At 34.2% G+C, this 14,853-nt stretch overlaps 1 protein-coding gene across 1 annotated transcript; it reads left to right on the forward strand.

The window, feature by feature from the left end:
- The first annotated feature begins 1,027 nt into the window (after positions 1 to 1,027).
- Positions 1,028 to 14,544, forward strand: LOC144837339 (uncharacterized). The gene is made up of 7 exons (XM_078692398.1): positions 1,028 to 2,247; positions 7,340 to 7,521; positions 8,201 to 9,391; positions 9,817 to 10,057; positions 10,441 to 10,541; positions 13,966 to 14,151; positions 14,419 to 14,544. The coding sequence occupies exons 1-7, from the start codon at positions 1,137 to 1,139 to the stop codon at positions 14,542 to 14,544; spliced, it is 3,138 nt and encodes a 1,045-aa protein (XP_078548524.1). The 5' UTR covers positions 1,028 to 1,136.
- The last annotated feature ends 309 nt before the right edge of the window (positions 14,545 to 14,853 follow it).

Genomic DNA, 14,853 nt, shown 5'->3' on the forward strand with positions numbered 1-14,853 from the left:
GATATAGATTACGGTGGAGGTGGTAATTACAGTAGGCCTAATATCCTGCCATTAATACTTCATAATGAAGAAATTACTTCACCTGAAATCAAATATACCTTGTTACTGTTTATAACCAAATGAGTCTATGTGGGCGATAACTGTTTATCAAAATGACTATTGAATTTCATGTCAGGTGTATGGAAAAAATTAATCTTTGGCTTAAAGGGTAGCTCCGGTTTCATAATTGCTATTGTTTATCATACACCTTTGCAAGTTTATAATAACCCACTTATTTTACGACAGCGATAAATCGAATGCTAGAAAACATTTGTTTTATTGCAATAGTTACCAATTGTCTTAAAAAACAGTAAAATTCCTAGCATCAAAGGAGTGCGGTGCTTGTTCTGCTTCACCGCTGTCTAAAAATAAGTTGGGTTGGTTATTATCAATGTTTATATATTTTAAACCTGGAACCACCCTTTAAGTGACGCTTTATACTGTCTTGTTATTTCAATGCCTACAATAATACTTATTGATCGGTCCCGATATCTTTAGTCAATTTATATTGATGTATTATACATTCCTAATGTCAAACAGAGTCCATACATCACGATAACATTTCACAGTTCTCAGGTAAGTGTTTTTTTCAAGCCGCGGAACATGTCTGTAATATCACATTAATCGATTTGTCTGTTAGTGTTTCCGAAATTAGAGGCAGGTGATTTGCGCATAATACAATTATATTGGTGGAAAATGTGTAACACCTTCATCTTCCAGAGCCTAGAGATAAAGTTGTTTATTCGCTGTATAATAATATAAATATGATAAACAATGCTGGTACTTCGTATAAAGCTAAATTATTCATTATCTCCTCCTCTACAGGATGCAAAATTGGATCACCGCTCCAGATCTTCACAACAGGGAACGTGGTTTGAATCAAATATTGTTGTTCAATCAAGGAAAGAGAGACATGGCTCTTTCTTGTTCCAACTAAATGACCAAAAATGAATATATTTGACGAATGTTCAAGGTGGCTATTATTGACCAACCGTTGTCCAGGCCACGTAACATTTGGAACAAAATCTTGGAATGATGTTATTACTAGGTTAACTATAAAACCAGAGGAAGCCAATTGAGCTTGTATTTCATTCAAAATGTCTATTATCAGTGACGATGAATCGACGACTGAAGAAGACGGCAATCAGGTGTTTATTGATGCGATTCGAAATGATGACGTAGCAACAGTGCAATGGATAATGGAAGGAATGACCTCGAAGGTCAACATTATCATTGGAAATGATGACGAAAGTGATAAAGATTCAAACAAAAATGACGACGATGATGAGTGTATAACAGTTGGGATTTACACCGTCTATAAGGTTGTATTGAAGGCTGCCTTACATTTTGCTGTTTGGCACTGGTCAGCGGCAGTTGCGCGTGAAATTCTTGAAAGTCAACGTAACCCTGACGCATCTGCAACTTCCAAAGCAGAATGCATTGATATCATTCGCAAACTGTTAAACAATACAGGGTTTTCTTATTCACAGAGCACAAGCAATGATATCACCAAATACTACCAAGATTTCTTCCATTTCCTAAGCGGTCCACCATTATCATTGGCGGTGTCAGCAAACAACGCAGAGTTGACGAGGTTGCTGATCAAGTATGGTGCAGACGTGAATTGTGCAGACGATAATGGCGACACCCCGGTGCACGTAGCCGCGCAACGGCACACAGAGTGCCATGAATGTTTGATCATTCTTCTTGAACATGGTGCACGAATAACAATTCAAAACAAAAAAGGTGTTAAACCAGTGGATATGTATCCGTTTCTTACAAATATCCAAATGGAAATTATACATAAGAAAATGGAGTTACTACAAAAAATTGGATGCACGGATTATAAAGGATCTACCAGGGAACTTTCGAACAGTTCTGACAATCGAAGGCCGTCTGTGTCTTTACTGGCCATTCCACGACTGGTGGCTAGAGTTACGCGAACACGTTCACCACACGGCAGTAAAGAGTCTGTTGATTCTATCGAGTCCGATATGGAACCACCTAGCCCCAGGGAGATGAAACCACCAAGACGGAAGAGTTTGGCCATCAAAGAATGGTGGCACCGACGAAGAAAATCCAGAGACGAAACACCTATAGTTATTGTACAAGACAATTGTGATTCAATTGACTATGAGTTTAAAGAAAACGTTGATAGCGATAGTGATGTCTTCGATTTTGAAACGGAGAACTCAAGATTGAAAACCGGTGAGTTACTGTATTAATCTTTCTTTTTAAATACCCAAAATAAACATAGCCTACATAGTATCATGTGAAGGGCCGAGTAAAAACTAATCAATCTCTATTTCTTATCTGTTAAGGTGGTCTCGGACTAACTGGTTTACAATTCAGACCGGTCTTTCGTTTTTAATTTAAAAAGTAATTTTGTTTCCTATACGAATGAGTTGTAGCTTTAATTTTAAAATGATGTTCATGTCAGAGCACACTTCACCAACCTATAACAACTTCAGACGTCGTAAACTAGATAAAGCATGTATAAATATACGACACGCAATGCTATGCATGTAGACGTGCACACATCTAACTTTATGACCCGGATACATATTAATTCAAATTCAGTAAACAAATTATATGTTGTTATACAGTCATAACTAGGACAATTCGTATTAACAAAAATAATATATCTTGTCGGGAATACGTAATTACTTTGCTTGTCTCCATTTCAAACAATGTATATAGTTTGGCAGAATGCCCGAGTTTTTTATAAGTTATGAATCGAAAATCAGGAGCGATTACCGGAGAAATTCACAATATAGACATAGACATATCTTGTCGGGAATATGTAGCCACCTGCTTGTCTAAATTTGTAACAATTTGTAACTGTAAAGCTCTGTCTATACTATCAAACTTTATGTGACAACAAAATGTGATGTGCCCATATATGGACATGATGATGTCATATCACTACCACTCACTTTTTTTTGTCAAACTACTTGATAGCGTAGACAGAGCTTTAGAATGCTTTGCAATGACTTTTTCGATACTTTGATTAATCTAACTGTAAATGTCAATGGCTTCAATCTGCGGTATCGTTATGTCTACCTCGCATTGCAAAATAATACTTTTTATACACCGATTTTAACTTGGAATTAATCCATCGTCTGTAGTTGCAAATCAACTATATCACCGCAATTGCCTATTTTATCAATTGGCGGACTTCTATAATAGCTCATTACGCGGTCAAAACAAATGGCAATACAGTTTACGAGTTTTAATAATATTTCACATAGGTCCACGAAGCACAATCATAAACGTGTTTTAGAAATATAACTACTGGATGTACTTCTCTAACCAAATTTATGATACAGCAAAACATGTGACGAACATTTCAGGCTGTATCATGGAACTATTATAATACTGACCTACTAAACGCAATTACGGAGACTTGTCATGTTATAGTATAGTAGTTTCAAATAAAAGATGACATTGTATCTTAAATATGACGGCATATGTATCATCTGTAAGATGTAATGTAAACGGTGTGGGGATTCATCAACCTTATTGTATGTTACTGACAGGTAGTACCTTAAGGACAATATTATTAATACATATTTATATTTATAAAAATGTGTAGGCTTATTTATTGAGTAAAAAAACATAACTAAACCAAGGCCTATGATTATTCGTGTTACTATGTTAATGATAATCAACCATTATAATGGATTGCACGGCTGAGTCTATTATAATGCATCATGAGTGTCAAGAAGATTTGTAGATAAGACTGAACTAACTTCTAAACACAAACGTACTTAAGCTCTTCGTGAACATGAATATTTCTATATCTACATGAATCAAATCATTTGTTCCAAATAAAATGCATCCCTAAGCAGATCCAATTTCTCCCGTAGGACCTATTTTATTCCCGAAAACACATTCTATAATATTCTTATCTTATCAAACTTTATGTGACAAAAAAATGTGATGTGATGTCATATCACTACCATATTTGGGTATATCACTAACATCGGCATATCACACTTTTGTAAACTAGTTTGATAGTGTAGACATAGCTTAACATGGAGGTATGTCCAATCATGACAGAGATAGCCTCAGATCTAAATATTATTATTATTTATTTAATCATTATCCTTTAAAAACAGTATTATTTAACTGAATGTATAAATTCCACTGCTGCTGATGAAAATTCCATACAAGAATATTTAAATATTTAAAGAATACAAGTAGGCATATCCTTATTATTTATTATCTAGACATTCATAAAAAATGACGGTGATATGTGTAAAGCTCTGTCTACACGATCAAACTTTATGTGAAAAAAGAATGTGATGTGCTCATAATGGACATGATTATGTCATATCACTACCATTATTTGTGTATACCACCACCATATATGGGCACATCACACCTTTTTTGTCAAAATTGTTTGATAGTGTAGACAAAGCGTTAGAATCATTCACAAGCTAATGCTTACTATACGTGAAGTGTGAAATTACTGTATTTATACTATAAACAGGTCGGTCAATCCGTCGGTTCTATTCTTTGATCATCCCCATCACGACGACCGCTATTACCAGTCGGTTCTATTCTTTGATCATCTCCATCGCGACGACCGCTATTACCAGTTACATCATTGTGATGTCATAATCAACACTCTATTGTAACACATTTCATATTATATATTTCTATCCTCATAATACACTGTATACGTTATTTATGGATTCTAAAGAAAATGTAATAGCATTCAAAATAATATAGAAAAGCTTTGAGTATAAGTGGAACGCAATGAAGCTGCGCACGCACCGGGTTGTTTAGCAACGCAATCAGGCTACGCACCGGGTTGTTTAGCAACGCAAAGAAGCTGCGCACGCACCGGGTTGTTTAGCAACATTGTAGTCTTTGTTATCATCAATTATTGTGTCCTTATAATTATCTTTATCATAATTAATAAATATTTACCACACACCATGCCACAACAAATCCTCATTTTCACCAACATGAACCCAACAACACTCTTGTATTCGATTATTATTGTTATCATCATTATACTAATATTATACCTCTGTTATGTCGCAATTTTTTATAACGTTGTCGCACTTTGTAATAACCAGGCGCTATTTATAATAATAAACAATAAACATGGTACAATATTAAAAACGATACGATAGATATTGTTACACACATGTTCGGCGGCTGAGTTCGATGGGTCCGCATGGAACCCATCACCATATTCACACCACACGAGTACGCTACACCAAACCACCCTATCGATCTTCATTCTCAATACTATTATATATATAATTGTTTTGAACTTGGAAAATGTTGAATACTGTACTATCCTTACTGTATATTCAACACACGTTAAGCTAATGTGCTTGCTAAAGAGAGGCATTAACGAGCCTTGAGCCATTCATGCTATTCCACAAAACATCACTGATTATTACAGGTGTTTTTTTTCTTCAACAGCTAATTAAGAAACATTATCTATATAAAAGAAACAGACATAAATGAACTATCTAATGGCTTATAAATCTAAAACAAACTTCAGTGATGGTGTATTACATCACAATACAACAACAATAACGTCAGGAGGTTTTAACTTAAACATAAAAACTGTTCTATCATTACCGGTTAGTTACCGTACTACGCCGTACAATGATCGAATGGGTGCGTCAGTGAATACGCACCACAACTGCACAATCGAATTAAGCGACGCGGTGTTCAGTGGTTATATAAAGACATTTGCATCGTGATACAGGCTGGTAAATGGCACTATAGGCCTGCATTCTTTTGTTTTTTAATATCATTTTATAACAGTTTCATTCACTAACTTTAGGAATATAAAACACGTAAATTAAGGCAAGATGTCAATTAAAATTAGTTTGGAGCTTTATGATATATAATTTCCACTAGTTAATTGTTGTAATTTCTCTTAACAAAATATATGATAAAAAACTACCTATTTCTATGAAGAAGCAATACGAGGAAGTCTAGGAAGAATATTAAACAAAATGAAATATTGAGACAATACAATATAATACAATACAATATACCAAACAAAGTGGCTTTCGATTGACATACATTGTCATACAAAATAATACATATTTGTACTATACCTTTGTATTAATAGATTTATTTACAACAATGTTCAACGTTGCCATTAATGCCACAAATCAGAACATACGTCTCATCGCATTGTAGTTGATCTACGAGACGAATGACGTCTTGCAATTCGTTATATCAATTTAAGTTGTACTTTTCTATTGAGTTTTCATTAACATGTAGTATACGCATATATAGTTTTCTTTAGATTTCAATGCCATTGGAAATGAAGTATTTTAAAGCCGTGCTAATTCGTTGGCTTTTAAGCTTCAAATCTTGATTGCAATTTGACTGTTATATACAGATCTTTCAGAGAGTTCATGGAATAGTTCTAAATATACGTTTATGGACTGATTGTTACTGTATGACTTTGTTGTTGACTCTGTTTTATCATACTTCACAACATTACAGTGACAATGTAGACGCCCGCGTACAAAAGTCGTTGGATTCATCATCTTTTAATTAAATATGCTTGTGAAATGTTTTGCTTTATCTTGATGTCACCGACAATTTGTTAAAATATTTTCAAACAAGTCACGTCTTTACAAGAATTTCCCAACTATAATACTAGAAACGCCAACAAATAGCCTACGCCACAATAAATTCAACCCATAGCCATGATCCTCTAATATGGAATACTTTAAGTCAATCCTTACTAAATTCTAATAACTTTTACATTCAAGTCCAGTTTATCACAGTAGGCCTACAGAGATCCCAATAATGAAACATTTTTTTCTTCCTTAAAATAAAACGATTGTAGCCTACATGTATTATACCCTGTACCTTTGTCCTCTTGTTGTTCTCTAACATTAGACGACGGTTAGTTGAGGTATCGGGGTACGAAAAAGTTAACGTATACATTTGTATCATCTGTTAATTCTCGACGTAACGTGGTTATCTTTGGCTACGCGTACTTACAGGTGCTATGACGTGATACGATGCTAGTGACGTAGTTAGACTTGCCTCGCGTATTTATACGCGTAAACCAATGGTGTATATTATGACGTGTATGAAGCTAGTGACGTATTTGTGGTTTGGTTTGGTCTAGACTAAACGTGTGAGGTTGCGAACGTTCCCAATTTGCGTTTTACGGTCGTTTAGATTGCTTTGCGTTTCGGTACTATATATCTGCTCTCAACTTCGAATGTTTTTTTTTCTTTCAATATAATGTAACAATGGAAGAAAATATACATAAATAAATACATACATTTTCCAACAGATGGCGTATACTGTTTGCACAATTGTCTCAACGTGTGCACCAACATGGTGAGGAATCCTGAATGTGCTAGTATCTTCCTCCGTTGCCTGTCCAATCAGATTGCCACTCTTCTAAATCTGCAGACATTATATGGAAGATCATTCGTCGAAAAGTTACATCAAATAATAGAAAAACTTGCACAGGTATTTAGTGTCGATTTTTTAAAACAAATATTTCATAATATATCACGGTGCACTATGCAAACACTATTAATTATTTACGTGTACCGCAAGCATTATTGTCATTACGAGTTTGACTTGTAATAACAAGATAATTATCAATGTTGTTGGCAAAAAACTACCATAAAAAAAATAGCCTTAAAACAAATCGTTAAGGTTACGGATACATTAAAGACATTTAATCATTGTGTTATTTCTTATTCTCCAGTTATACTGTATACTGTATATATTATATAAACAACTTAAATAGCATGTTATTATTACTGGTCAAAGGATTACCATTAAAGATTCTAAATGATTTCTCATCACCATACATGCTTAACTCTTTTGTCGCAGTTAAAACATCTTGACCATTAAACTTGGTACCCACCTAAATTGGATACAACGCAACGATTGGCACAACGCAAGTGATTTGACCAATCACAAGCGACAGTTCAGATGATCCATCGCGTCGTAATTGGTCAAATTCTTTGCGGCGCAAGCGAACTGTCGCTTGTTTTGATTGGTCAATTCACAATTGCGTTCGGCCTACGTCGTTGCATTTCGTCCGAGCAGGAACCAATTTTAATTACAGACGTTACTTAAATGATATACCCATGTAAACTTATTACTAATAACGCTGATTTTTATTTGGTTTGGTTAGGTTGTACTTGAAGAGAACTCCCATGCGGTAATCAAAACGCAAAACAAAGACGACTATACAATCATGGAACATGACTTGTTGACTTTTGTCACGGAACTACTAGATTGTACCCACGTGACGTCATTACAATCAATTGCTCTAAAAGTTATTCGCTTAATCGGTCAAAAATACGTTCGAGGAGTCGACACTGGTTCTGACGAAGAAGACAGTGCGTTTGGAAGAAGTTCAGCCGCAAGATACACGCAAAAACGGTTCTGCGCTTATACAACAGACAATTTCATAGACACAACGTCTGGTAAACCTGCTAATCTTTTAAAACCTTGTCAGACGTCAAATAGAACAGCAAATGGCAGGATTCCTTCACCAAATCAGCGTAAGCGAAGACGCAGCAATACGTATGACTCAGCAATCGCTAGAAAGGTGTCAGTCTGCTTCGACAACAAAGGGAGTAGGTGCAACTTGGGTCTTTCAGAAGATGGCATTGATTCGTGGAGAAGGAACACTATGGATTTTATCAAACCAACTGCTAAGAAAAGCACGTCGTTTTCCTATATTAGGTCAGAGGTCATAAGCTCTTTAAAGAAAATGCGTAATACGAGAAGTATGAGTGATTTTTACTCAAACCATGGCTCTCCCAGACGACTGACGTCAAAAATGGCAGGTGTATCGTCTGTTTATAAGACAACATTTCCAGTACAATATATATCACCGTTGTCAATAACAAGAAATGAAAATGTAGATGACGAATCAATTGATAGCATTAAATGTAAGACACATATTAGGACATCTTATGAAAAAACACATGACGAGTTATCTTCTCAAAAATGCCACTGGTATTCCATACTGTCTTTGGCTCAACGTCTTGATATACGTTGTATATTTGGAGTTCTTTCAAAATTATACAAACAAGAGAACTCAAAAACACGTTGTAATAACAGGCTGGCTCGATTGCATAGTGAAAGCGGCATCCAAAGCCCAACACATGCGTTTGATATTGATGTCAGGAAGCTAAGAAGGCCTTTTTCGACAGGAAATCACGTCAACCATACGGAAGGTCAACTCGGACGTAGGGTACAGCTGGATGCAGTATCGATTGTGGCAAAGTTTGCTCTTTTACCGATTGCAAGAAAGGAGATTGTGGCAGAACACATGGATACATTGTTGGCACTTCTGGATACTTCAAACGATCAGGTATAAAGCTTGGTTCCCACTAGGACGCAACGCAAGGACGTAAAGCCGCATCCAAGAGAATTGGCCAATAACAAGTCATAATCAATCATTTTCATTTGATCAATTTGTTCGCGACACGGCTTATTTCCTTGCATTGCGTCCTAATGGGAACCAAACTTCAACGAATAGGATTGGTTCCGCAACGAACTAGACGCAACATAACCGAGTTGACCAATGATAAGCGACAGTTCGAATAAGCTGCTAATTGTGATTGGTCAAATAACTTACGTTACGCCTAGTGTGTTGATGTATACTAGCAGATCATTAAATAATACCTCTAAATCTATTCCATAAACTCCTTATGCGAGGTATTGAAGAATTGTATCATTTAAATTTAACCAATGTTATAATGTTGTCTTCTTATACCATTCTAAATGTCTTTATAGTTGGTCCTACGCCGTACTTTAGAAATCTTCATAAGTATAACTTTAGACGTTCACTTCCATCCTGCGGTTCTCAAAAGTAATTTACTACTACGCCTGCGCAAACTGGCTACCAGCACGCAACCACTATGCAACGATCAAATCCGTAGCTTGATGGCACGTATATTCATATACCTTGGTCGCGAAGATACCACACTGCATCTTACAGATGATTTGATGCATCAACTTCACAACACAATAGCTGGTAAGTGTGGACAACCTGTACATTAGGATCAATGTCCACTGGTTAATTTATGTTAGGCCTATGCAGTACTTCAAGTCTGTAGCCAAGATATCAAATTGTAGGAGGCTTCTGTTAATTCTTAAATGGCTGCTGTGGACAAGGGTGCAAAAAGTGTTCCCTAGTGGAGTCCAGAGGAACATACCCAGGAACACATAAAATATCCACTTAAAATTAATTTCAAATGATAAAATCTTGACTTGGAGAATATCTTAATATTTAATAAAATAATATGTTCTAAATTGTAATAATTTAGTTTATGATAAAGTCACGACTAACAGTAAACTTATTAAATAGTGTGTACTGTAAACTAATAATAATCAATTATATATATACCTCTTCCAAAGAAAGTGTTCCACAAGGCAAGCACAATGGGACATGGTCTGTTGAGATACTCCTGTTTAAAGCCATGTTGAATGCAGAAGTGAAGCATTATGGCCAGTCTAAGGTAAGATTTACAAATTGAAATACATTTTAAAAATTGCATTAGACATCTTATAAAACTAATACGTATTAAGGGATAATAATTATTCTACTGCATTAATTATGTTTTGTTTACTCCTTAACTTCATTCAGTTATTTAGCTTTTTTTATTGAATCACCATCACCATCACCATCACCATCACCATCACCATCACCATCACCATCACCATCACCATCACCATCACCATCTTCATCTTCATCACCATCTTCATCTTTATCTTTATCTTCATCATCATCATCATCATCATCATCATCATCATTGTCACCATCATCATCATCATCATCATCATTGTCACCATCATCATCATCATTGTCACCATCATCATCATCATCATTGTCACCATCATCATCATCATCATCATCTTCCTATACTGTGCAGAACCTCGTGTAGTTGCACAATCATACCATAAGATCATACAACTTATAAATTGCAGTGACTACCTCATGAACAATAAAACAAACTAAAATATAAATATTATTGCAGTAAATAAATGTACTGCGGTAACTGCGGTAGAATTATTCCGTCATTATCCTTAAACTAGATATTAAAATCCATCAATCATTGATGGCAAATTTTTGTTATGGATTTATGAGGCCAATGGCATGATCAGATCTAAAACACTCAAAACTTGTGCGTACATCAGAGCTTTGCGCATTATCAGCCTCGTAAACATTATTGGATAAATGAATCAATCAACTGCACCCTGTTACTGGATGCTATCTTTCGGATTGGACCCTTGTGTGGCTAAATATGGCTCATGTGCAATGAATGTAGTGTGGTGCACTTTTTCAAAAGAGTAGTGGATTACTAGTACCTAAGGCTGTTAAATCCTCTCCAGGGTACACCACTTACAATGATAGGTTACGTGGGCATTACTCGGATTTGTGAAAGTATTAGAATTGGGCTGCCTGACAAATATCTATAGCATTTGAATTCTGATTGGTTTAAGAAATTGTATGTATTTTAATGTGCAAAAACCATGTAGGGATACATAGAGAATATACAATTATAGACAGTTGTTGATTGATGAATAGATAATGGTGGTGATTGGTGTGAGGCTGTGGGATTCAGTTGGAATCCAAGATATCCAGAATTTTCAAATACAGCTTAAAAATTGTAAAATGTGCTGCACTTAACCTATTTAATGTTGAATTTAGGACCCTACCTGGCCATTCTGGGTCCACCTATGGCCTTCCCACAGTATAATATTATTATAACAGAAAATGAGAAAATATGTTAAGTTTACACAAATATGTCCCTGAATATTCTTGCTATTAATTAACAAAATTAATCTGTACTATTGGTTATTGGTAAATGAAATTAATATTTGAAGAACTGTCATTATGAACATTCTGTTCGTAGTACAGTATACCAATTAGATATAGCAATACATTACAATTTATTGGCCAAAAGGCCATTAAGACATGGAAGTATAAACAACAGTCACCATTATACTGATAAGTACTTAATTAAGTGTAATTTGGTTTCTTATAATGTTCAAGTACCTATTATCCATAGGAAACAAATGGGAATATCCCTCAAGTATTGCAAAGATTTCATTACAGGTGATGCGTATGTTATTGTGATTCTATAAAGAAATATATGCCAAAGTTGAAATCACCCATAAACTTGCAAAAGATATGTTATCCATAATATATTATGTACAGTGCTGTATACAAAACCTATTAGCCTTCATTCAATTTATTACTTTCAAACACAAAAGTAATGAATAAATAGATATAATTTCAAATATTTGGAAATAGATATAGTATGTTATTTAAATTTGATAACAAAATACTGCTATAATTAAAGAATGTTTTTCTATAAAATTGCACACTATTATGTTCTGTGAAGATAATGCCCAAGTTTAAATCACCAATTAAAATTGTATTTTAACTGTTTTTATTTCTGTTGTATTCTTAAATGTCAATGACTTTAAGATTTATCTCATCATAGAAAACACAGAAAACTACACAAAACACATACAATTCTGCTTTAAGAAATAAACAAGTGAGTTTAGAGATATATCATCTCACAGGTCAAAACATTAAACTGTATATTCAGTGATCTGCATGCAGAACAACCAAGTATTTCATCATATGATAGGTTACATTTATTCAACTATTTACACATACAGTAAGATTATTTATTTGGATGATAATGTAATGTCTAAAACTCCTATATCTATTTTAGCAAACTTTCTCAATTGTGTATACTAATGCTGAAACATATCAATCTTTTTAATTAAGCCAAGATACTTAAGAGAAAAAGCCAGACCAACCAAGAATCGAACACAGAATATATATATTTATAAATGTACAGGTATAATATAATAGATAAATAAATGATTCAAGATAAATTAAAAAATGTTTATTTGCACACTTAAGCTCTGTCTACACTATCAAACTATAGTTTGACAAAAAAGTGTGATACAGTGCCCAAATATGGTAGTGATATGCTTAATTATGGTAGTGGTAGTATGATATCATGTCCATATGTGGGCACAGCACATTTTTTGTCACATCAAGTTTGATAGTGTAGACAGAGCTTTACATAGACATGTTTAAAACCATCAGGCTTTAAGTCTTATATACATTTTACAGACAATAACATAAAGTGAAGATGACATTTTAACTAAAATAATTAATTCTTCAAGTATAGAAGAATTAGTAACCACATCATCTGTATGGTATAGGTGAGTAAATAAGTCATCTAATTACAACTACTTATAGACATCCGTGTATAAGATGCAAACAGCAGGTTTGTTAATTTACCAATACGGCAGATTAATTATTTGACAATTTGTGGATTTATTTATTGATTGAGTGATTGGACAATTAATAACAGACTGAATGATTGATGTCAATTTCAATATAATATCAAGAGAATGCAAAGAAAAAATGATAAATAGATAGATGATCTCACAAAGAGGAAAAAACCTAGTTGAAATTACTGTAGGCATAGTTAATAGTTAGTGCCGCTTCATGAAATCATCATGAAAAAAACCATGAAGTCCAGAGGTCTTAGAATAACAGGCTTTAGGTAGATCTTTAACAGGCTGAAGTATAAGCCTACCTGTAGTCTATATTGTTTGGTTGAAGAACATTATCATCTCCAAAAAACAATAGCATATCAAACAATAGGCATGTTGATATCAAATGCTATGGCTTAATTATTATGATCTATTATCTTGTAAGGTACTTGGAAGCAACGGTGAATGTGAACCCAATTATATTAGAATTGTAAAAACTTAACATTGCTTTTTTTGATGCAGATTTCAGAAGAGGTTGCATTGGGAGATAAGCTACTTGGAAGCATGATCAACGGTGAATGTGAACCCAATTACATTAGAATTGTATAAACTTACCATAGCTTTTTTTTGATGCAGATTTCAGAAGAGGTTGCATTGGAAGATAAACTACTTGAACCTAGAGAGCTATTTTCTACAATTGTCATGTGTGTGCATCCTGTTATCATTGCTAGAGTCATCCTATCATTCCTAAGCTCAGCTCAGCCTTATCTTAAATTGCAAGGGAAATCAAATCCAACTTCATTACCAAACCTACAAGAAAAGGTTAGAATACTACATTCTTAAAATAAAAAAAAACAATTAAACTTGTAACAAAGGTTCATCACAAAGCACAGCTAGTCACAAGGTGCCTCTGGTGAAAACTATACAATATAAGAATAACATGTTTTGAGGCACCTTACAAAAAAAAGGCAACTAGAAATATAAAATATTTAACAAAACACCAACAAGTATGCCTAGAAATTTTAAATTGCAGTTAAGTCAAAAATTATTATTTTTTTAATAGGAAACTTATATATAACTTCTGTTTAGGAGGCTGTGCCAGCTACTGATGGTGACCAGTTTGTAATTTCTGTTTTGTCTCTTGATTTGGTTTTAGAAATCGGATTCATTCATTCATTATTTCAGATAAATATCCATAGAGAGAGAAATATATAACAATGTATTCTGAAAAGTTTCAGACTAAATACAAAATAATTAAATGACGGTACAATTTTGACTCTTTAACAATGATATTGATTGTTCTATTAAGATTGCTGGAATCGATTCGTTTTATGAAGCTATATTTTATATTGAATTGTAATATTTTCCACCATTTCCAGTGTGCACAGTTGCTTTATGACTGGGTAAAGTTAGCTCCCAACGACTTTCTAATAGACGATAAAATGAAAAAGGAGACTTTGAAATTAATTCAAGTTCTTGTGACATCAACAAAGTTCTGTTGTGATGTTGGAAACGCTCTCAATG

Source organism: Antedon bifida, chromosome 3 (genome assembly GCF_963402885.1).
Source record: "Antedon bifida chromosome 3, ecAntBifi1.1, whole genome shotgun sequence".
Classification (NCBI taxonomy): domain Eukaryota; kingdom Metazoa; phylum Echinodermata; class Crinoidea; order Comatulida; family Antedonidae; genus Antedon; species Antedon bifida.

Excerpts from the sequence above, each read along its gene's own strand:
- LOC144837339 (XM_078692398.1), top strand. The coding sequence starts at position 1,137 with ATGTCTATTATCAGTGACGATGAATCGACGACTGAAGAAGACGGCAAT. Across the intron at positions 2,248-7,339 it reads GAACTCAAGATTGAAAACCG|ATGGCGTATACTGTTTGCAC; the intron begins GTGAGTTACTGT and ends ATTTTCCAACAG. Across the intron at positions 9,392-9,816 it reads TGGATACTTCAAACGATCAG|TTGGTCCTACGCCGTACTTT; the intron begins GTATAAAGCTTG and ends ATGTCTTTATAG.